General features: G+C 48.7%; 1 protein-coding gene across 2 annotated transcripts in view; it reads left to right on the top strand.

The window, feature by feature from the left end:
• Window positions 1-25,383, top strand: part of LOC146811598 (integrin alpha-M-like) — a 500,127-nt gene that overhangs the window by 397,292 nt on the left and 77,452 nt on the right. For both annotated transcript variants that reach the window (XM_085618578.1, XM_085618579.1), the window contains 2 exons: window positions 1,521-1,604; window positions 2,911-2,989. In XM_085618578.1, coding sequence (XP_085474704.1) covers window positions 1,521-1,604; window positions 2,911-2,989 — 163 coding nt within the window. The remainder of the gene's footprint in view (window positions 1-1,520; window positions 1,605-2,910; window positions 2,990-25,383) is intronic.

The following is a 25,383-nucleotide window of genomic DNA, read 5'->3' on the forward strand; positions in this document are numbered from 1 at the left end:
CATGTAATAAATGCTCACTCTTGGAAAGTAGGTCACACAGTGCTAATCCATGCAGGTGATGTTCTCCCAGCTACCTTCCATTCTAGTATGCACATAGTATACATCTTTACCCAGGTTACTAGCCATGGTGTCTCCCCAGCTTTGCTACAAATAGTTTCTTCTACAGGTGAAAGTGCACATCACCAGTAGAGTACTTGTGTCAATCAATAGTGTGCTTGTTGCCCATTTACTATACTGACAATATTTTAGTGTGTTAAGAAAAGGTGACCGAGATTGAGTGGGGTGATGGCTTCAGTTTTAGGGGTGGCCCAGCTGGTAGAGAGGCAGATGTTATTCACATGGAAAAAGACATCAGCTGCCACACTGATGCTGCATGACTAATGAGAAGAGACTAATGGGTGTCAAGTTGTTCTTTGATGGTTGGGAATCAAGAGACTGACAGACATAGTTGCTGCTTGGCTTCCTTCAAAAGGAGAAGGACTGAATGGGTGGTAAATTTTTGTTTGAGTGAGTTAACATAGAGAGCAAGAGATCATGTGTCCCCAGATTGAATATTGTCTGCTGCCATGAGCAGCTGTTGCTCTGATATTTATTGGGCATCCTTCTGTAAAGAGACAGATCCAAGGGTAAGTTGATGTTAAATTAGGCTTAAATCAAGGAGGTAGCTGAAAGTTCAGCATATATAGTTTACATATATTTGAATAGGACACAGACAGCTTCAAAGAATAGTTGCTATAGTTATGCTCAACACTCCGTCCATCATCCCCTTTGGTTTTGCTTTGTTCACCCTAAGTTGGCAGGGTATGCCCAGACGTGGGTCCCTTGCTCACTTTGCCACTGGATTCAAGCTAGCCTGGCTGATGACGGCTGATTAGCCAGAAACCGGTCCCAGGATGCTTGTTTCCGCTCCAGGAAAGACATGGCTTGGCAGTTCGGGCTGGACTGTTCCCATGAGGCACAGGGTCAGACTGATTTGCATATGGCCATGTCTGAACTGGGGTGGCGGAGTGAGCTAAAGAATGATGATGGATTAAACCCACATCAGTTGACTGTGGGTGAGTGCTTGCAATGTTCAACACTCCGTCCATCATCCCCTTTGGTTTTGCTTTGGTATTACTCCTTATTCACAAAGCGTAGAGCACACTGTCAGAATCATTGGTTGATCTCATTAGTTAATTCAACAATGTTATTTAAATATAGTCAGTGATGTTTTTAATGATGTCATTTAACATGTCATGAGGGATTGCTTTATTGCTGCTAGTATAAATATTCATGTCAGATATGAATGTAAATGATATTGGAAGGTCCTTCTCACTTTTAGATAACCTTGTAATAGGTATTTACTGCCATCGTTCACATGCAACACCATCACTTTATGGTATTTATAACTTCTTTGTCCAAAAGTTAAGCTAAACAGTAGTCTTGTTGTTCTTCTCTTTATTGGAGTGAGGATTATTGGATTGAGGATGCCAGTCTTAAGAGGAGATGGGAACATTTACTCACACTGCTTTTCTCCACAGTGATAACGGAGGCACAATCACCAATGAATCATCATTCCAGGCTGCGCTGCCGGTGCGCTACGCAGTGTACGTGATTGCAGGCAGGTAAGTCCCTGTGCATGGCACAGTTGTGCACAAAGTAAAGAGTTTCCAACTAACGAGTCTCTCCGCGGCAAAGCACCTTGCAACATGGCAGTGAGGTGCCATTAGTTACTCCAACATGAAGGAATTATGCTCATACCTGACTTCTCCTATCTATCTTTAAGTTGCATCAAGAATTATTTAGCAACAAGTTACACATCATGTGCATTGGCCCTTTTATTTATTAAGTCCAAGGATTGCATTAGCTGACTAGCATAGTTGCTAGCGTTATTTAGATCTATTTACTTGTTAATTTATTAATACACTTATTTATTCACTAAAAATGAGGAGGCGGACTATTTCGGACACATTTTATTAGATACACACTTGTAACGTACTCCAGGAAATTCAGCACATAATTGTGCCTCAGGTCTAAGTCACATACTCAAAGAAAATTCTTTCACGGCACAGTCCATTTTTTGTAACTGGGGCACTAAGAACCGGGGGGCTTATTTACAAGACCCTTGCACCACTTTTGCGTCATTTTTAACATGGGAAAAGTGACGTACGGGTGATGCAAGAGGCTTGTAAATAAGCCCCTGTGTGCTCTCCACAATAAATGAATAATAAATAAGAATTATACATGTTTATGTTTGATTAGGTGTGCACAGTCTTTAGTTCATACACTGAGGCCAAGATTTACTAAAGTTTCATGCATCGCAACCCAGCAAGGGAACTTGCTGCCTGTGTTAAGCAGAGAGAGCAGAGAGGTGCCATATCTACTGAGCTATGGCACACTTCGGCCCCTCCATGCGCTGGTGCACTATGTGCTGCCTGGCACCATTGCAGGCACCTTTCTGCAAAAAATAAACTCCAAAGATGCACATTCCCCTTTCCATGTGTGATGTGGAATGCATCACACATAGAAAGAGGATGTAACAAGGAGAAATAAAAATGCTTCTCGTTAAGCCCTCCTTGGGAGGCATACAATATTAGCGCAATTCCAGGTTTACTGATTTTAGTAAATTTGGGAGTGCATCAAATTTCATGGATGGGACTGTGTACCACTACAATATGGAACAAAGAGCAAGGCACTGCTTTGTGTTACATTTCTTTACAAAGTCATGCAAGGCCGTTCAAATCCCCATTTGTGTGGCTTAGGAGATATCACTTAAGGACTTGCATGATGCACGGACAATGTAAGGCCTTAGTAAATCTTGGCCTGATTATCTTGAAAATCTGAACTTGTAAGATGTTGCACGTGGATAAACCATCATAACCCTGCAAATCTCTGCTTAATATGCTTCGGGCTTTTTGTTGTCTTTTTCAGCATTGATGAATCCACGAAATACATAAATTTCTCAGAGAGTGACCAAGAGATGAGGAAGAGTGTGCAACACATGTTCCAGGTGAGCATGATTCTGACTCCTTTCCACTTCCACAGCTACTGGGGAAGCTCACCCAGGAGAGACTGAAAGGCTGCTGAGGGGAAAGGTTAAATATTGCCCTGTTGTATAACAAATAAACGTACTTGCATAGGCTATAGCATTTGTGCTAAGCATTTGTGACACAAATAGCAAAATGCCAGATTGCACCTAGGCCTGTTCAAACCCTTTGTGGGGCTTGGGCCACAAATATAATGGGGGCTTCTCTAGTACCAAGAGCACCTCATTCAAAATCAAAAAAATATCTTAGGACAGACTTTGGGGTAGCTCCAGCTTATGGCAGGAAGCAGTGGCAGCTGATGTTGCCTGTCTTATAACAAATATATCACAAAAGTTGGAGAAGCCTGCTTTTGTAATAGATAAATACCTAATGATAATTTATTGAACAGTTATCACATAAAACCCGTATAGTTAATAGGTTGATTATATTTAACAGAGGGAGCACGGGTCCCTAAATCGAGTGGGGTCTTGGGCAAAAATACCCCAGCTGCTTCCCACCGCGATGGACTTGATTGTGCCATAGCTTCCAAGCATTGCTATATAATTTTCGTATCAGGATCCTCAGAGTGTGACCTCCAAGCACCCTGATTGCCGACCAGGAAAATCGCAACTTTAAGAGCTAGACCCATGAGTTATTTTATTCATGATCAGCTGTGGTCAATAAAGTTAAATGTAGTAAACCTTTTTGATTGCATTATATGAGCTTCTAGATAATGTAACATGTAAATGATACATTCTCAGTTTGTCCTTGGTTTTTCTAGTATACCCTATTTACAAAGTCTGTGCAATTCCTGAATCAGCCAGAAGCTGTGTTCAGAATCAAGTATCGGAATACCTCATTTCTGCTGCCGCCCCCAAGACATGTATTTCACTAGTATAAAGCTGTGGGATTGAGCTGAAAACTGAGGAATTCCCACAGAATTAGTGCAGTGTTCATTTGCCCCCAGTATTTCCCAGTTTCTTAGGGAACAGCAGCATTCATGCATCCCACAATTACTGATACCCACTATACCTGTAATATCAGGTGGCGAACTATGGATGTGGCATTTTGACAGACTCCAAACGAAGACCTTACTAGTTTCTCTGAGGGTATAGTCAAGATTTTATCCATGTGCAGGTTTGGAAAATATAACATCAACAGCAGAAGATATTAAGACCTCTCCGATAACTGTGAGTCCACTGATGTTATCGAAGACCCAGCCAGGACCAAGTAGTCCAATGTGTATGAGTGTGCGTGTGTGTCCATGCATGCATGCATGTGACTGAACATAGACTCTGCAGGAAATTGTGTTACTGGTTGAGGGGTAAAACCCTACTCAAGCAGTAACCACAATTCTTGCCAAAGTGAAGGACAAGCGAAACCCAAATTAACCTGTGCCCAACCCTCATGGTGGCTTGGTAGAAAAGCATTCAGGTTGAACTTAGAGGCAAAGTGTAAAGTATTTATTCAGCACACAAACAGAAGAAAAGTGAAAACACAACACCAGAAAAATACCATACCAATTACGAAAAATAAAGTACATTTTAAAAGGATTTGACACGAAAACAACAAAAAGTCAATTAGTAGAACCAGAGATGTGCTTTTTTTAAATTTAGATGAAAATAGTGCCTAAATACAGAAAGTGAAAACTGTGGTTTTCTGTTTGCGCCGGACCAGGACAAAGTCACACGTTCAGTTTGCCCTCAATGAGGAACTGGCTTGATACAGGGACCAAGTTAGGCCTGCTGAACAAAGTACCATAAATTCTGATTGCAGAGCAATGCGAGGTCCAGCGTTGAGGATGTGTCACACAGTGACGGTTCCAAGGAGCTGTGGGGCTGCGATTTAAGGTCCTGCGTTGAGGATGCATCGCAGAGTCGTGGTTCTGAGGAGCTGAGGGGTCCGGCGTCGGGGATGTGTTGTGCAGCAGGAGTTACGATATGGAGCTGTGAGGGGATGCATCATGCTGTGTCTGGCAATCTACAGCTGGTCTGGCAGAGCACCTTCAGGCCCACTGCCAAAAGTTCAAGCCTGGGATAGAAAACTTCAGGGGGCAGGACTAACAGCAGGCAGAGTACAGGTGCAGGGTTCAAGGTGGTTGGAGCCTTTTCTATCCCTAAGGCTCTGACCAGGAGGCCAGCCAATTAGCCCTTAGAGTCACTCTGGTGTTTCTGGGTTCATGATGCAGGACCAGTCCTTCTCACTCAGGCAGCAGGGAAACAAAGAAGCAGTCCTTCTTGCAGCATAGTAGCACAGCAGTCCTTCTGAGTCTTCAACGGGTTCAGATGTGTACCGAAGAGTTGGGTCTAAGGCTCTATTAGTTATACCTGGTGTCCCCTATAAAAAAGGAGAGAAGTGTATGTAATTCGCTGCCTACCTGCTCTGGCCTTAGCTTCTCTGGGGGGAAAAAAGAGTAGTGTCTTTGTGAGTGGGCTGAGATAGAATCTTTAGGATGTGCAAGTGTGCTAGGTGACAGCTCGGTGCCCTCATCAAGTCAGAGATGGCCCATCCTGCCAACACTCATTCCCCCTTTGTCTCTCTGTCTGGGTATACCTAGGCATGTGACCCAGGATACAGGCTACAGGGTCCAATTGTTGGAACAAGAAAATGCCAACTTTCTAAAGGTAGCATTTTCACACTTGTAACTTAAAATCCGAACTTACCCTGGAGCGCTGCTCTTGGCAGTTCCTTGATTTTAAAATACCCATTTTTTGCCTTTTATTTAGCTTGTTTCTGAACACTTATCCCTTGTTCTTAATCAGCCTGGCCTCGCATACCCCACCTCTGTCACCATACTTGCACTATAATAGTGAAATCACCGCTCTTTGTGGGTCCTCCGCCCCTGTCCCGTGGCGGCCATCTTAGGTGAGTGGGTCCTAGCGCGTGTTGAAGTCCTCTCTCTACCTCGCTAGGAGAGTACTTAGGTAGGCAAATCCTGCAGCGCCGCCCTATTCCAGCGTGAGCGCTATACTTGGAGCGCTGCTCTTGGCAGTTCCTTGATTTTAAAATACCTGTTTTTTGCCTTTTATTTAGCTTGTTTCTGAACACTTATCCCTTGTTCTTAATCAGCCTGGCCTCGCATACCCCCACCTCTGTCACCATACTTGCACTATAATAGTGAAATCACCGCTCTTTGTGGGTCCTCCGCCCCTGTCCCGTAGCGGCCATCTTAGGTGAGTGGGTCCTAGCGCGTGTTGAAGTCCTCTCTCTACCTTGCTAGGAGAGTATTTAGGTAGCCATGTTGACGCGCAGCGGCCACGCGCAGCGGGGACGCCGGACTGACGCCGGAGTTACGCCAGAGTTCAGCCCGTCTGGGCCCAGACGGGCTCAGGGCTGGTCCCCCTGCCTGTCTCACAGGAGCCACCTCCTACATGTATCAGGTATAGGAGGGATGACCTTCTTTCTTGGCGGTCCCCTATTGTATCTACTTGTAGCTTTGCTCACGCGGACGGATACCCGTTCCTCCCTTGTGGGGCCTGCAATCTGGATTTGGATAACTCTGTGTTATCACTAGCTTTGCTGAACTGCTGCTCCTTACCCAACCACGCGACGGAAATTAACTCTCTCATCCTTGACCATAAATTGGATGTCTTGTTCCTAACGGAGACTTGGATTTCCTCATGTTCCGGCCCGGACATGGTTAGAGCACTTCCACCAGGCTTCCTCATATTCCATCTAGACAGACCTGTGGGCCGGGGCGGAGGAATTGCCATCCTTTACAGGGATACGTTAGTGTGCAAGGTTCAAGATGGAGGGTTGAGCGACTGCGAGAGCTGTCAGTTGTCCCTACGTCTGTCGCCTACGGCGTCCCTGGCTGGCCTTTTGATTTACCGCCCCCCTGGGACTATGGGCAATTTTATCAACTCCTTTCTCGAAACGGTCGCGCTCCTTGCCTCCTCTACTGCCAACTTTGTGGCATTGGGTGATTTCAACATTCACTTTGACGACCCCTCTTGCTCTCTGGGTGCAGATCTGCAGTTCGACATCAAGGCGTTTGAGATCAGCCTGGCCAACTCGGGTGCAACGCATGCAAAGGGACATCTGCTTGATCCCATATTTTCAAACTCGGATCGCCTCAAAATATTGCCTGCGCTGGCTCTGCCCTGGACAGACCATTTTATGGTCCCGGCCCAATGGCAGCTTGATGTCGCAGTGGCATCAACTCCCAGGGTATTTACGGTTGGAAGAGCCTGGTCTAGGCTTCCAGTGCACATCTGGGCAACACATTTGGAGTCGTCCCGGCCCCTTCTTGGGTCCGATCCGCTGGTAGCCGATGTGTACCTTAGCACCTGGTTGACCAATTCGCTCGATGCCATTCTACCTAAGAAAAGATTACTTACCAGGGGTAGAAGAGTGGGATCAGCCCCCTGGTATTCACCAGAGCTGAGAACACTCAGGAAGGGCTGCAAGAGGATGGAGCGGACTTGGAGGAAGGATTGGAGTAAAAACAGCTGGACAGAATATCGGGTGGCTCTCGGTACCTATAAATCTGCCATCAAGGCAGCGAAGGCTGTGTTTTTCGAGGAGAGAATAGGTCTCTCTTCCAACTCTTCGAAGGAATCCTTCAGGGTTATCAGAGAACTCCTGCAAACTCCTGAACCCCTGGTTACTCACGACAACCCACGTGAGAAATGTTCCGAACTTGCTTCTTTCTTCAAGACCAAAGTTGAAAACATCTTGGCATCCCTTCCTCAGCTAGCCCAGGAGACACACTCGGGTGGCAGCCCAGGGCTTTGCCCTGTGCCGCGGGAAGTGGAGCTGGATTCCTTTGGTCTAGTTACGGTGGAGGAAGCTCTCGGGGTTCTGGCGACTGTGAAGAGTGGGCCAGAGACCCTGTACCGATGAAATACCTGAAGCAGGTCGCCTCTATCATCGGCGGCCCTGTGACTGACCTTATAAATCTTTCTTTCTCCAAAGGAGTGGTGCCCCCCAGTTGGAAGGGAGTGGTTGTTAAGGCCCTTTTGAAGAAGCCTAGCCTGGACCCCGCCGACCTTGCTAATTTTAGGCCTATCTCTTTGCTCCCCGGCATTAGCAAGGTGGCGGAGAAACTCATGAACAGGCGTCTATCGGGTTTTTTGGAATCCAATTCCCTCCTCGGTGATTCCCAAACGGGTTTTCGCCCTGGTCAGGGGACGGACACTGCCCTGCTCGCAGTCGTGGAGAATGCCAGGAGCATTTTGGATTCAGGGGGATCGGTGGCAGTGATCCTCCTGGACCTTAGTGCGGCATTTGACACCGTAGACCACCAGGTGTTACTCCAACGGCTGGCGGGGTGGGGGTCTCCGGGATGGCCCTGAAATGGTTCGCGTCATTTTTGGAGGGCCGGACGTTTGAGGTTTGGGAAGGCCAGGAGAAATCAACATCTGTCCCTCTCCAGTGTGGTGTGCCACAGGGCTCATCGTTGAGCCCTACATTGTTTAACATTTATATGGCCCCACTGGAGAGTGTGGTGCTGCCACTGGGTATCAAGATCATCAACTATGCTGATGATACCCAGTTGGTGGTAGGGCTCCCCCAGTCGGCTAACCAGCCCGACCGGCTGCACACCTGTTTATCTCAGATCTTTACGTGGATGTGCAGCGCAGCACTCAAACTTAACGGTTCGAAAACCGAATTGATGATGCTGGGGAATTCCCCTCCCTCCCTCTCACCGAGCAGCTGGCCCAGCTGCCTGGGAGTGGCACCCACCCCCAAACAGGAGATTAAGAGCTTGGGGGTGTGGCTGGAGCAGGACCTCTCTTTTAGGACACACGCTAAAATAACAGCAGGCGTGTGCTTTGGTCTGCTCCGGGCTGCCCGGAAGATCTTACCTCTTCTCCCGATGGCTTCGAGGAGGCTGCTAATCCAGGGACTCATCATCTCACGGTTGGATTTCAGCAACGCGCTGTTTCTGGGGGCCCCAGAAACAACCCTAAACAAACTGCAGCAAGTACAAAATGCTGCTGCTAGGCTCCTGACGGATCTTCCCTGGCGTCAATCTGCCCGCCCGGCGCTTAAGGCGCTTCACTGGCTTCCTATCAGAGAGAGGGTGAATTTTAAAGCACTCTGCATGGCCCACAAAATCCTGCAGGGTAAAGGGCCACCCATCCTACGGGAGATGGTTCAACCCTACAAGGCCCCTCGTACATTGCGCTCGGATCACCAACATCTGCTGCAAGTCGCGAGAGTGAGGAAGGCCAGGACTGGCGGCAGAAGATTTTCCATAAACGTTGCAATTCTGTGGAACTCCCTTCCGTTATTCCTTCACTCTGAAACGAGTACTTTACGTTTCCGAAAACTTTTAAAGACCCACCTGTTCCCTGCTTAATGCCGCTGTCTTGTGTTATGGTGCCTTTTTTTCTGGAAGAGCGCGGGGATGCCCAAGGGTAACCAGGCGCGATACAAAACTCAGTAATAATAATAATAATAATAATAATAATTAAAAGGAGTTTTAAATTAAATTCTTAAGAAACCAGATTCAACATTCCTTCCTGCACCCAATTGTAAGTTTTTACTTACACATGTAATAGAGTAACCCAATGTTATCCCATGGGAGAGGTAGGCCTTGCAGTAGTGAAAAGCGAATTTAAGAGATTTCCACTACCAGGACCTGTAAAACATAAAAGTACATGTCCAACTTTATAAATACACTGAACACTGTGCTCTGGGCTGTGTAGGGCCTACCCTAGGGATGATTTAAATGTATTCAAAAGGAAGGTTTAGGCCTGGCAAAAGGTTCATTTTGCCAGGTGGAAATGGCAGTTTAAAACTGCACACACATATTGCAATGGCAACCTGAGACATGTTTAAAAGGGCTGTTTAAGTTGGTGTCAAAATCAGTGCTGTAGGCCCACTAGTATCATTTAATTTACAGACCCTCGGCACATATAGAACAACTTTACAATGAACCTGCATGTAAATTAAGTGTCCCAGTTGGGTTGAAGCCAATGTTACCATGTTTTATAGAGAGAGCACAGGCTCTTTAGCACTGGTTAGCAGGGATAAAGGGTGCAGAGTCTCATGGCCAGGTAAACAAAGTCAGCAAAACGGGAGGATTGAAGGCAAAAAGTGGGGGAAAACCACACCCAGAATGTTAGTTGCAACAGACTCACAACATCTGTATGAATCTGTGTGCACTGCGGGGACCAGTACACATAACTATTTTTCATGTTTAGTACTTTACATGGTGTATATTTCAAATGTGTTATTGCATTTACTATCATACTCTTCACATCTTACTTTAGTCTCCAAGTGGACAAGTAATTATTGTAGATGGTTGCTGTAATGTGTGTGCTTATGTGTCTGTGTGTGTGTTGTGATAAATGTGCTCCCTTAGCAAAAAAATCAGATGGATCCTCAGGATTCTGACCAATTACTAATTCAAAGTATCTTTGGGCCGATTTAAGGATTGGCAGGTGACCTGCCATCTGTCACAATGACAGAGGATGTTACATCCACCACCCTGACATACTATCTCCTGCTACATCTGGGGATCACTGCTAGCCCAGCAGTGATCCCTGTGCCTGCAGTGGAACCACCATCACAGTGGTTCCACCAAAGGCACTGCAAGTTAGGTGCATGTCCTCCTTCATTCAGGCGGCCACTCCCAAACTTTTTTGTTTTGTTTTTCATAAACAGCCATGGGGTGGGGGTAATTTTTCTTTTGTTTCTGATCAAGACCACCAGGTTTTTCCTGTTGGTGATGAATAGAAGAAAAGTAAAACTACTTTTGAGTTGAAATAGGGCAGGCGGTCTGATGGCCTACTTCAGATGGCCTCTGCTTTGTCAGGCCATTGAAGTAAGTTTTCTGACAGCAGAGTACTCAGCCTGCCAAACTCTAAATCAGGGCATTTGTCTTTGCTTTTAGGGCCTTATTAGTACTTCCCAAGATTTAGTTGCAAACTTTTTCACATTTGATAAAATCCAAAACTGAGGTGTTTAGAATTCATTGTGTATAGATAATTATCTCATATTCCTAGTTTTACCCTGAAAATGAGGCATGAGGATTTGTGCATTTGGCACTATACAATCCGCTTGTTGTTGTATTTTCTGGGCACTTTTTGAGTGGTTAGATTCCTGCATGTTTGCCCTGCCAACTATTCTTCATCGCATCCATATGGGCAGAGGGACCATGTCCCTACCCCTTTCCCCAGGCAAAAAGAGTGTCTGTCAGGCTGAACAAAGGTCAGCCTGATAGCCACTCTTCTTGTTCAGGTCAGAAAGCCAGGAGCAAGACATGCACTAAATGCACCGGCGCCGGACTGCCTCAACTGAACTTTGCCAGGCTGAGGATTTCACAACCTTGTGGGTGTCACCTCCTCAGCCAGACTGGCAAAAGTGCCTCCAGGCCCCTCCCTGTTGTGATGAGGAGGAGCAAATCTGATAGCCTTTGACCTGGGCGCCCCAGTTTCAAGCCCTAAAGTGCCTAGGGTCAGTTAGGGACACCTTGTCACAGAGTATGGTGGGTCTGCAGTCTCACTGACCCCATCCCACTTGATGACGAGTGAGGGACAGCTGCCTTCCCTCATTTGATGATCTAAGGTCAGCCAATGAGAGAAGGCAGCAGGCCCAAACCTCCTAGAACCTCTGAGGCTTCCCTCCTGGAAAGCTGCAGTGAAGGTAAGTTTGATGTTTTTTGATGGGTGGTGCATGCGTGCAAGTATTTATGAATGTAAGTAAGTATGTGTATTTGTGAGTGAGTGTTGCAAATGTCCTATTACTTACCGGTAATCTTCATTACTCCGGGTCCCGTAGTCCTCGACACCGTCATGGACAAGTGAGATCTACTATCTCACTGACAGAAAAAAGAACGAAGGAATGCTGGACCTACCCTCCCCCTCCCACTGGGAGTACTTAAGGAGTACCGTCCCAGCATTCCTCCTGAAATACCAAGCACCAATGAAGGCCGGCAGACAGGGAGGGAGGGAGGGAAGTCATGACGGTGTCGAGGACTACGGGACCCGGAGTAATGAAGATTACCGGTAAGTAATAGGACATTACCCCCAGGTCCCTCCGTCCTCGACACCGTCATGGACAAGTGAGAAATACCAAAGCAAACACCGGCATTCATACCAGAAAACACAACAAACCACCAGGATAGCAAACAAACCCAGAGATTTATTGGAAATAAGCAGAAAAAAAACATTTAGGAGCGAACAGAGCTCAACACCCCCAATGCAAAACCTCCATCATCCCCCAAAAGATTGAGGAGACGATAATGCCTGATGAAGGTATTAGAAGAGGCCCACGTGGCAGCACTGCAAATCTCAGAGAGAGGAACACCCCGAACCTCCGCCCAAGAAGCAGCCACCCCTCTCGTAGAACGACCCTGAACCCCCAAAGGAGGAGGAGAACCAGACAGAGAGTAGGCCAAGGAAATGGCTTGCTTCAGCCAACGGCCGATGGACACAGAAGAAGCCTTACACCCCAGAGAAGCCGCACCAAAGGAGACAAAAAGGGAGTCCGACTTGCGAAATTCCGCAGTTCGGTCAAGATAAATGCGCAGAGCCCTGCACACATCCAACAAAGACCACCGGGGACCACCGGGAGAATCCAAGACAGAGCCCAGGGAGGGCAACACCAACTCCTGGCACCTGTGAAATTGCGAAGAAACCTTCGGCACAAAGGAAGAATCCAGGCGGAGGACAACCCCACCCTCCGTGAAAGACAGAAAGGGAGCACGAGCCATCAAGGCCCCCAACTCCCCAAGACGGCGAGCAGAGGTGACAGCCACCAGGAAAACCACCTTGAGGGTGAGAAACTTTAAATCCACCGTCTCCAAGGGCTCAAAAGGAGGACCGACCAAAACCCGCAGGACCAAAGGCAAGTCCCACAGGGGAAAGGAGGGGCGAGGCACAGGCCGGGAAACAGTAAAACTGCGAAGAAGACGAGAAACCAATTCTTCAACATCCGAAAGATTCCCCCACGGGGAACGAAAAGTCCGAACAGCGGCCCACTGGGCACGCAGCGTAGAAACAGCCAAACCCTTCTCGAAACCTTCCCACAAAAATTGAAGGACAACCGGCACGGAACAGAACAAAGGGGAGACACCCAACGCAGAACACCAGCGATTAAAATTACCCCAATGACGATCATAAGCCTTAAGGGTAGAAGGTCGTCGGGAACGCTGAAGAGCCATCGCTAAATGTTCCGGAAAACCGCGCCGTCGCCAACCCTGCCTTTCAACCTCCACACCGACAACCGCAACCGGAGAAGAGACAGGCACGGGGAAGATCGCAGAGGAGACGGAGACAGGGGAAGAAACCAAGGACCCTGCACCGCCAAAAGCCGCACCGTCGGAAACCAAGACCTCCGAGGCCAAAACGGTAGCACCGCCACCACCTCCCGATCCTCCTGACACAACCGGGCCAGAAACCTGGGAACCAGCGCCAGGGGGGGGAAGGCATAGAGGAGACGCGACGGCCACGGGAGAGACAGAGCGTCCACCCCCCAGCAACCCTCCTGCAGAAACCGGGAGCAAAAACGAGGGAGCTGAGCATTGTGCCGGGAGGCAAAGAGGTCCAGAAAGGGACGCCCAAACTTCCCGCACACAAGCCGAAACGCAACCGGGGTGAGAGACAACTCCAGAGAATCCGGAAAGCACCGACTCAGGGCATCCGCCACAAAGTTGTCCACTCCCCGAAGATGAACCGCCGTCAGAGACAGCAGATGGCCCTCCGCCCAACAAAATAGGGGCACCACCACCGCATTCAAAGACGCCGAACGAATCCCCCCTTGATGATTCAGATAGGCCACCGTCACCATATTGTCGGACCGCACCAACACGTTCCGATCGAGCAACAGAGCGCGGAAACCCATCACAGCCCGGGACACCGCCGTGAGCTCTCTCCAGTTGGATGACCGGCGGCTCTCCAGGAGGGACCAACGACCTTGAAGGGAGCGAGACCCCAAGGTCGCCCCCCAACCCAAGGCGCTGGCATCCGAAGTCAAGACCAGAGAAGGAGAAGACTGCAGGGGCAGACCTAAAGACAGATGATCCCTCACAGACCACCAAAGAAGAACCGGGAGGACCACTGGAGACACAGGAATGAGAATCTCCAAAGCGAGGGACCGGGGATCCCAAAGAGACAGAAGGTACACCCAAAGGGGGCGCAGATGAAACCGTGCCCAAGCTACTGTAAAAACAGTCGCCGCCATCAGACCCATAAGACGCAACCAAAGGCGCACCGGAAAGGCTCCCCCCAACCAGAAACGATGAGCAAGGGACACCAACGTCGTCACCCGAGGTTCGGGGAGGAACACACGGTTCAGATCCGAACGGAATCGGGCCCCAATAAAAACCATGTCCTGAGAAGGAGTCAGTTGACACTTGGGCAAGTTGATCAGGAAACCATGGGCCCGCAACGCCGAGCACACCACCTCCCTGGCCTCCAGCAACAGGACCCGAGACGGAGCATGGATCAACCAGTCGTCTAAATAGGGGTATACCATCACCCCTTGGAGATGAAGCCATGCGACCAAAGGCGCCACCACCTTCGTAAACACCCGTGGCGCCGACCGGAGACCGAACGGCAAGACCATGAATTGGAAATGACGTCCCTGAACACAAAACCTTAGAAACCTGCGGGACCGAGGATGGATCGGTACATGGTAGTACGCATCCTGAAGGTCGAGGGTACACATGAAGTGCCCCGGCAGAACCAACGGAATTATCCTTTGTAAAGTCTCCATGCGGAAAGGAATTCTGGCCACCCATTCGTTCATAACCCGCAGATCCAAAATTAAGCGGAAACCCCCCGTGTTCTTTGGAACCAGAAAGACCAGGGAATAGAAACCCAACCCCGTCTCCAGCGGGGGAACCTCCTGAATGGCACCTTTTCGAAGAAGGTCCAGAAGCCCGAGAGAAAGATGAGACCGCTTTACGCGACTCGAAGGCCAAGGAGTCGGCCGAACACCCAAGTCCGGAGGCGGAGTCGTAAACTCCAGAACATAACCCTGGCGAATGATGTCCAACACCCAGACGTCGGAACAAGACTGAACCCAGGCAGCCAGGAAGAAGCGCAGCCGCCCTCCAACCAACAACCCGGGAACCACCGCCAAAGAGTCAGGAACGTGGCTTGGCAGGAGGAGGGGATTTAGCCTTACGGTCCCGACCACGGCCAGAAGCAAACCTACCCTGGCCTCTCACAAACTGTCTACGAGAAGCAGGGCGAAAGAAAGATTTGGGTTTAGAAGGGACAGGAGCAGTAGTAGAGATTTTAAAGGAAGAGGAATGCTTCTTTTCCTTAAACAATTTGTGTAACTTCGCCTCCAACTCCCCCCCAAACAACATAGTACCCTGAAAGGGCAACCTCAAAGCGCATGCTTTCTGCGCAGAGTCAGTCTTCCAGTCCTTAAGGACAAGACTGCGCCGTGCAGCCACACAAGCTCCCCCGGAAAGAGCCGAAGCCCGCACAACGTCAAAGGAGACATCAGATAGGAGTTCCACCTGACGCTCAATCTGCTCCAGCAAACCAGAACAGTCCGTGGCATTATCCATAGACTGATAGAGGGACTTCAGGTCAGACAACAGTGACTGCGACACATAAGTCCCGTAGATGCCTGCTCGTAAGGCCAGGTGGGAACCAGAATACACTTTACGGAGCGCCACATCCGCCTTCTTGTCAACCGGATCCTTCAGTACAGCATCCTCAGCAAGGGAAGTACGCCCCACCAAACTAGCCACAAACGAGTCAATAGGAATCGAATCAGGTAGTTCAGTAGCCATATCCTGCAGAGGATAGAGTTTAGTCATGAAGCGCGGAATCAGGATGCGATCCGGATCAGCCCACTCGCGCTTCAAAACATCTCGGATGAAGGGATGGACAGGGACATCGACAGTGGCAGCACTCTGAAATTGTCGCAACAAAGGGCCCCTAGAGGTACTAGGCGCGTCTCCGTCAGGGAACCCCATGTTCTCTTTAACATGCTGCACAATTGCGGACATAGTCTCCTTGTCCACATATTTGCCTTTTAACTCCTCCTCTCCCAAACCCGCAGACTCATCGCCACTAGAGTCCGAAGAAACAGGAGCAGGACACCTGCGACGGGATCCAGCATCACCCATCTCAGACAAAGTCTCCCTGATTAAGCGCTTAATATGCGCATCAGCACCAGTATCACGGCGCCTGGATCTGGCAGGAGAGGGAGACCTGGAAGCACTAGAGGAAGAGGACGACCTCTCCCGGTGATGACGTTTCCTGGAGTGTTTTCCCATCACAAAAACACACCAACAACAGCAATATTACCAGAGATAACAACCGCTATGCGGTACTCACCCCAAACGCTCGTTTTTAAACGAGTTTCCCCAAAGCCGGCAATCACGAGGCGCCTGACTTCCGTCCCCACGCTCAAAAACCGGAAGTCAGGCATGACCACATCCGGCCGGGGAATCAGCGCCATCCAATCAGAGGAGCAGCGCGGCCGCGCCCCCCAGCAAGCCCAGCAGGCCGGGAGAGGCGGCCATCGGGCCAGGAGAGAACCAACGCGGTATTACACCGCCGCGAGGTCCGGAAATGAAGAGGCCCGCGCCACTCCCCCCAAGCCCAGCAGGGAGGGAGAGGCAAACAGCGAAGGGCCGCCGGCATCCAGGTAAGACCCAGCAGCCACAACGCCACATCCAGAAAGAAGGCAGGAGCGCCCACGCTCCTGCCGCGTCCTCACACTGTCAGGATGACAGAAAAAAGAACAGGAGGAATGCTGGGACGGTACTCCTTAAGTACTCCCAGTGGGAGGGGGAGGGTAGGTCCAGCATTCCTTCGTTCTTTTTTCTGTCAGTGAGATAGTAGATCTCACTTGTCCATGACGGTGTCGAGGACGGAGGGACCTGGGGGTAATGGGTGTGTGTGGGTGTGTGTGAATGCATGTGTGTGAGTGAGTGTATATGTGTGCGTGTGTGCCCCCCCTTGCTAAAATTACTGGCTGTCACTGCATTGCAACCCTCACACTTGCAATCCCTGTACAAACAAGTGTATTCACAGGGATCACAATTTAACAGGCACTCGTATTCAGGCCCTAGTACTCTATGCCCTTACCCTGAGCCTGGAAAGTGAGGGTGCAATAATCAACAGCTCAGATTTCGGATTAAAGAGTTCAAGAACAATCCATTCATGGGAAACAGTATTATATAATGATCCACTAAACAACTTGAAGAAACGCAATGAAGACACAGAGGGTAATATTAGTTTGTATTCGAATGGAAGTCAATAGGAGCAACTATTAGTATAAGATTCCATGGAACTTAATTGATGTCAGTCAGAAAAATTATTAAGTATGAAAAATGAGTATGTGCCTTGATGAGACAATTCAGTGGCACCTGGCCCAAAAGAGTTTCAACTTGTGTGGGGCTGATCAATATTTGGTTTGGTGGTTTAGGCTGCTGGACAAATTGCCTTTTAAGCCTAGCCTCTGTTCGGTTCTGTTCCAGTGCCAGGGGTCTTGAGGTTTGGTGTGGTGGTGCGTCACATGCTCGGATATTGTGATATGAACTTTAGAGTGAAATTGAAGAACGAAGATGAAAAATCTCAAGCCAGGGAAAATCACCCCTTAGGACCTGATTACGAGTGAAGCCGAACAGTATCTCCGGGTAGAATTACGCGGTGCCTGGTCACTGAGCATGACTGGTCGGCAAATTCATCCCACACTCCACCCAGAGTTTTTTCTACAGCAGGAGCAGAGCATTTAATGTCCCCCTCTGCCAGAACGAATCTTCCCATTTCCCCCTCTCCTCTCCAATGCCCCTACTCTCCACAGGAATCTTGGCTCCCATTTACCACCCGCATTGAGCAGATGGTAAATGGGAGACTTAAACTGCATGGAATTAGGAATTTCATTTAGTGTTATGCCAGGTAAACAGGGGTCTAATGGGTTTAACTCATAACAGGACTAAACGTGCAAGAGACACCGGAGAGAATCAGTAGTTACGGCCATCCAGCCATATTTACTCCTACCTTATAATCAGGGCCTAAATGGGCAATCCACCAAAAGAAGACTTCTGATAAGTTGAAAGGTTTCTCACAGTTACTGCTGCTTTCGGGAAAGTTTCATCCCTTTTCTTCCTCCCTGATGAGCTGAACGAGGAGGCTCAGACCAGCAGAATTCCACAGCCTTGAATATGGCTTGAAGGAACCTGTGATGGAGACGTTTATAGAAGTGCAGAGGCTTTTACCGGGGGATGGTGGTGGAGCTGGCCAGGCTGTTGACTTCTTCCCACATCAGTGAGTGCACTTTGGCCTATCCTTCTCATATAAGTCGAAACCTTTTCTATGCTCTGTACTATGCAGTTGGTGTACTGTTTACAGACTGATTTTCACAAATCATGCAGGGAATTTCAATGTAATGTCTCGGTTAATCAATACATAGCCAACCACAAGAAAGAGGGCAAGCAAGATTTTGGTTTACTGGTTCGAATACTTGCCTTTCTCATTCTCCTTTGTCTGTCCGGCTACTTGGCCATGAAGGCACCAAGGCACTGGTGACTCCTCACCAGAGAAGCCAAATAGTAGCCAGAGTGCAGCTCCCACAGAAACCCTAAAGGATTAGTATTTCCAACCCTGAAATGTGATCATTGCTCATGGGCACTAGCACAGGTGAGAACACCACTCCCTTGCTTTCAGAATCGGGAAATATTCCAGTATCCAGTTGGCCCCCACTGGTATTGTTTAGTGAGAAGAAGTATGTCTCCTTGCACAATTTCCAAGCCTAAATGTATCACTGGTACTGTGTGTTTGCTCTAATCTACACCTATATTTACTAACAAGTTTTGTCATCAATAATTGTATTTCTCCGCTGTAGGGGTTTCTTTATGAGACCCCTGTTTCACTTTTGCACTGCGTAAAGTGGTACATGATTGATGCAGGGCTATCATAAAGATTTATGAAGCCACACAAAGCCAAATGGCGTGGCTTAGAGTGGCCTCATAAATGACGAGTAAGGAGACGCAGCGAAAATCACTGCGCCACCTTACTCTGTGCCCAGGAGGCATTTTGTGGGCGTTGTGGTGAGTTTTCCCTCAAATAACCCATGCAATTTGATGCTGCCCCTGATGTACAAAGTGATGTACACCTGGGGAAGCATCGAATCCACACACCTCCCGAGGTGAGGCGTAACGAGGAGAAATATGTTAATTTATCCTAGTTTTTTCCTCTTTTCATTTGTGCTTCTTTCTGCAGCACACATAGAAAGGCGAGAACACCTCATAGGATTGTTTTTGTGCAGGAAGGTACTCCTTCCTGCACAAGAAAATTCTGCCTGTTACAAAGGCACCCTTTTACCATGGTGTAAAGGTGACCACTTTGGTGCTAGACTGCCCAACAGCGCCAGCGCAGGCAGAAAGGGCAGGAATGCACTTTATTGCTTTGGCGTAGCTGCCTTGCTAGGCTGCCCTTCGCCAAAATGCCATAAATGAGGCCCTTAATATCTCACAAGTGAAGTGATTTGAATTATAAGATAGCAGAGGTCTGCTTTAGGAGCAATAATTTCATTGGTGCTTGCTCTTCCCTTGCACTTTCTTGAACACTAACCTATCTTGTGAGACAGATAAGATGATCCATATTCTGGGCTTGCAGCCATCTTATCTGCCTCGTCCTTAGTGAATGTGATGGATGACACCTGCACACCATGTGGATAATGATACACTGTCCCTTTACCCCTGACTCCCGAATTGTAGCTTGGATGAGCAGTCACAACTTACTCCAGGAGGTGTGATAATTCTTAAAACAGTGGAACACAGTAATAGTGCATAATAAAGCCAATGCTCGAACAGAGCTATTCATTTCAGATTACAGGAAGGTAGAGAAGGTGGGACACGGTGAATGTGAAAAATAGACGCAATACTAAAAAGTAAACATCTAGAAACCTTTGGGTTGGTGATGTGACACGAAGCAGTATTTGAACACTTGGAAATAATGTGTGTAAGGGACCAAATCTCTTTTGAAAATGTTACATTAAATACCCAAACAAAAATGACGGAGCCATTTACTCATTCACTGTGTTCTCAGCTAGTCCCCAGGGCTTCTGTCAGATCTTCTAGGCTTCCAGTGTTTTCTAGGTCCTAAGATATGCCTGCCAATTTTCCTGGTTTCTTTTGCTACTCAGGATTCCAGAGAGTTAGCTATGTGATCCAATAGTTCCAACCCAATAAAAGGGGCAGCAGGAAAGAAAACAGAGGGGTGCATTTCGCGCCTGAAAGGTGGCCTACCCTCCTATGGTGACAGCCCATGAGAGCTATGCAATTCTGAATTAATTCTGGGGAAGGGTGGCCACACCGGCAGCAATGATGGTTGCTCTGCACTGAAGCTCCGGCCCCTGCATTCCAAATATTGTGGATTTTGGCCGATTTAATATGCCATCTGCTGCCATCTTGGTTGTGTCGGCCCCCGCTGCATCGGGCTGCGCCTCCCTTACTTAAAAGCTGGGCGATCCGTGTGCCCAAGAGGCAGATTGCAGCTCTGCATGAAGATCGGCCCAGCCTCGGAGGCCTTGGGCGATCCTGAGGCCCTGGCGGAGATTTGGGCCCTCTTGCAATGTGGCTCCTGCTTTTTGGCCACTGTGGGTGCTTGCCTCCCCACTGGCATACCGAGTGATGACGCCGCCCATGCCTCATGGGGTGGCGTAGGCCCACCGGCAAACTGATTGACAACTTACGTGCCCCTTTGGTGGCTGCACCGTTCGGCAGAGCCAGCCTCCTGTGTCGCAAAACATCCCTGCCTATGACGGTATGTCTGCTATGTCAGCCTCTATGCCTTGGCCGTCTTCACTTGTTTTGGTGCAATGCTGCTCTTTCAGCCCCTCTCCTCACCCTGAGGGCTGTATGGGGCCTTGCCTTCTGCCTGCTCCAGCCCACTCATGTACGGTGGCCTAGGCAGACTGCTGCCACTCCCTCTTTGTTCCACAAAGCCCTGTGCTGCATTGCTACCACTGTGGCTATCAGCATCAGAGCCATCAGCTGAGAACCGGTAAGTGAAAACTCTGGTGTTTGCTCCTTATTGCCTCTGGGGACTGCAGCCCCCCAGCCTGGACTTGACCCTTCAGCCCCATTTTCATGCCTGAGGCTAGCTGGCCAGATTAGGAGTGTGGCTCCACAGGGTGTGGTAATGACAAGAACTCTGCAGTGGGGGCAAGCAGCCGCTTCTAACAGCTTTACAGCCTGCTGTGTGGCTGGTCATCGGCTGGGCCCTGGGTGTGGCCCACCAGATCTGCACTGCATCATCACCTGAGTCAGATTGCATGGATCCATAAAACCCTGGACGGAGGCTGTGTGGCTGCTTACCTGAAGTACCCCCATGTCATAGTACATTACCTATAGTCCCCAACGCGAATCTCGATCCTTCAGCTTTGTCTTGTTGCAGCCTGCCATCTAGACCTCCCCGCTGCCCAAAGCCCACAGTCCCACCTCTGAGCTGTAAATTGCATGGGGCTTGATGACCCGTGCCTTAAGAAACTGCTGTTCGAGCGGATGAAGTAGCCAGATAGATCTGAGGCTCCTGCGTGCATTGCAGATGGCGTGTCTGGCCCCACTGACCCAGAGCAACCGCACACTACAGATGTCCTACTAGCCGAGATCCAGTCTGGGTTCCATGCCATGGATGCGCGCTTCAACGCCCTTTTGGGTAGATTGGACACAATGGGGGAGTGCCTGGACCACAATGAGAACCACCTCGATGGTACCGAAGAACATCTCTCCACGTTGGAAGATGGTGTAGCAAAAATGGCGAAAAGGTTTGACAAGTTCGAGCACCTCCTTAAGACTGTCGCCATAACAAAGTGAAGCTTTGGAGGCCAGGTCAGGCTGTAATAACTTACATATAGCTGGTGTAGTGGAGTCCACGGCCATGGGCAGGATGGATCATTTTGTGGAGCACCGACTAACAAAACTTTTTGGCCTTGATCCTTTCACTTCAACCTTTGTAGTGGACCAGGCCTATTGCTCCCTCAGTCCAGGGCACCCACCTGGGGCTCCCCACATCCTATAATTGGCCCTCTACTAAATTTCAGGGAACATGACACTGAGCTCCAATTGGCCCACAAGTAGGGCCAGATACATTACCAGGGATCCAAACTTCTTACCGGACTTCACGCTGATGGTCCAGGAGGCATGCTGCAAATTCTCCAGTGCCAAATCCTCACTCAGGAAATTGTGGCTACGTTATGGCTTGCTCTACCTTACTCGCTTGCATGTCGACGCTGATGGTAAAGTACAGTTTTCTGATACTCCTGCTGATGTACTGGCCGTTTGCAAACAACATACTAAAGTCCATCCACCTGCCCGCTGCAACACTCCGGAGCGCTCCCGGCCAGAGTTTCATTGCCACGAACAGCTCCGATTTGTTTCCACTGGATTGAACTACCTCCTGTGGTCATTTACCTGTCCCTCTGCTATCCATGTCCTGGCTAATAGTAACACTTGTCTTAGCACCTTTCAGATTGTCACACTCCAGATGGCTGTATATGTTTTCACTTTTTCTTGGCATATAATCCTGAATACATAATTTCCTTCTCCTATTGCCAAGGGGATTGGAGGCCCACCCACCCACATAGCCCACCCACAGTGGTGTACACCAAGTGGTACTATTTCTCTTTTGTTATCCTAGTTGATGATATGTTGTTTATTTTTTGGGGGATATGCTGGGTGTTAAGGGGCCTGGTGTGGGTGGGGGCGGTAGGGGGAGTGTTATTCCCATTGGATTCTGTTGATTTGTTTGTTTCCGCTGAAGACCTGTCAAAATTGATTACATGCTGACAGTCATCTCCATACCTCACCACATAACTGTGTCACGTAGCACTATCAACCCGCGGGTTGAGATACCATTTCTCACTTGAAATATACAAGGCATTAATAAGCCATGTAAGGGTAAGCAAGTTCTACAGTATCTCGCACGCAGCAATGTGAAGGTAGCATTCCCATATGAGACCCCTCTCCTCCCCAGCAATACACATATTTATGCATCATCCTGGGGCCTACATAGGTACTTTTGGACCTATAGTACATATTCCTGCGGCATGGGCATTTTAATACATTGCATCGTCCCCTTCACTCCTTGGGACAGATGAACTGATAAAGAGGGCAGGTATGTTGCAGTCGCGGGGCTATTGGCTGGACATAGCATGCTACTGCCTAATGTATATGCACCAAATGTAGACTCACTGTAATTCTTACAGGAGTTACAGTCCTTAATAGGGAGGGTAGACACTGATCATGTAATCATGGGGGATGATCTACACCTTTTCCTGGACAACCCACCGAGACTCTACAGCATCGGCGATATGGCTGCCCTCCCACACATGCTTTCGGACCCTTCCCTGGTGCGCGTGTTGCTGACAATGCGCTATGGTGGTGGAGCAGAGTGCGATTGGCACGTCCCCTGAAATGCTCTTCATGACGACGTCTTCAGGGAAGAACTTCGACCCGCCATTGTTGAATAATTCAAACTCAATGTTGGATCAATCAAAACACAGGCTACCCTCTGGGAAACCTTTAAGGCTTATATTCAGGGGATTGTATCTTCAAACATGCTGGCATACTGCGCGAAATATGTAACAACCTTTTGTGAGTAGAGACTGCACTGTGTGATTGCGATGCCTCAGACGTTCAGCGGGTGGACACTCTGCAGCTCCTGCGGTGCACAACTCTCCTGGAGGAATTCAGAGCATTGGCTAAGCATGAAGTTGCACATATAGGGAAGTATGCCAGGCCCCGGTGCTATGGCGAGTGACCTGATTGTTTGCTGGCGCTGCTACTTTGCCCACTGCGAGTATTGGCTACATTCCATAACTGCTGCTAGCAGACAGGACACGGACCACAGACAACAGTTCGGTCCTCGCGGAACACCTCCATTATTACACCTGCCTATACTCCTCTCGGTGCATGGGGGATGGTGTAGATGTGATCGACTGTCTATCAGAGGTTGCCATGTTTTGGATTACTACCCCACAGCAACAGTTCTTTAGCAAGCCAATCACTGAGGAAGTGGCGATCCACGCTATCGATTCCTCAGATGGTTCCAAGGCACCCGGCGTGGACGGACTTATGGGGCTGTTCTAAAAAACATATAAATGCCTCCTTGTGCCACACCTATTGGACCCTACCCCCTTTGTTACACAAAGCTATGATCACCCTCCTTATTAAGCCTGGCAACTACCCACTATACGCTCAATCCTATCAACTCCTTTCACTGCTAAATTTTGATAATAAGATCTTAGCTAAGGTCCTTTGCAACCCGGTTTTCTCTCCTACTAGAAACCATTATCTTGCCTTTGCAGTCTGGTTTTTCCTGCACCGCTCAACATCACTCAACCTGCGCACCACATTTTCGATACTGCACAGAGTTTCCGCAAGCTTTCCAGCAGCAATGGTGCTTTTTGACGCGGAGAAGGCCATTGACACCCTTGAGTGGCCTCTCTTGGTTGCTGAGATGGACCTACCACAAGGGTTCACCTTCCTAATTATGCTCCTCTATACTAAACTGAAAGCTTGAATTTGAGTTAATGGTTCCCTCCCCACGCCTTTTTCAATTTTAAGGGGGGCAAGGCAGGGCTGTCCATTATCACCACTGCTATTCATCATGGCCATTGATCCCTTCATCTGGCACCTTCAGGAGAGGCAACTCCATTGCAGCCTACAACTTCCGACTTGCCACTTGCTCCTCTCATTACATGCTGATGGCAATTTGTTATTTGTGTGCCATTCCGCAGATAACCTGGGACTCCACATAACCTTAGGAAAATCTGAAATATTCCTGCTTACCACAGCTACGACACCTCCGCCATGTGAACATCCCCTGCAATGGTGTGAGGATACCCTAAAATACCTAGGTCTCCTTGTCCACGAGTCAAAGACCAGGTTCTGCAGCTGAACTACAATCTGGCGGTTGACCACTTGATGACGCAGATTGAGAATTGGATTCACCTGCCCCTATCCATGGCAGACCGTATCACTATTTTTAAAATGGTGATCCTTCCCCATTTTTTATATCTATTCCTCAATATCCTGATTCCTCTTACTAATGCCTCTCTCTTCGGAAGATGTGGGCTGATCCCTGTCCCTAGGTGGGAAGAACACTATAGTACTACCTCATGAATGCAGTGGCTTTGTATTGCCCCACTTTTAACTCTAATACCTGCTGCCCAGTGTCACTATGCATACCACTGGTACCACAGGAATGCACCCATCACCTATGGTAGATCAGAACTCAACCAGGCTTGGGAGGTACCACTGCATAAACTCCTCTCATGAAGACTCCTGCTGGACCAAACTGATATTCAGACCCTATCTGCCACCTGTTGGGCATGGAGTAGACTTTTTAGGCACCTGGGTATGACCTCTTATATTCCCTGTCCCTGCCTCTTGCAGATAATCGATGGCTGCCTCCTACCTTAGAAACCCTTTTCAAAACAATGCTGT

The sequence above is a fragment of the Triturus cristatus genome, chromosome 7 (genome assembly GCF_964204655.1).
Source record: "Triturus cristatus chromosome 7, aTriCri1.1, whole genome shotgun sequence".
Taxonomy (NCBI): Eukaryota; Metazoa; Chordata; class Amphibia; order Caudata; family Salamandridae; genus Triturus; species Triturus cristatus.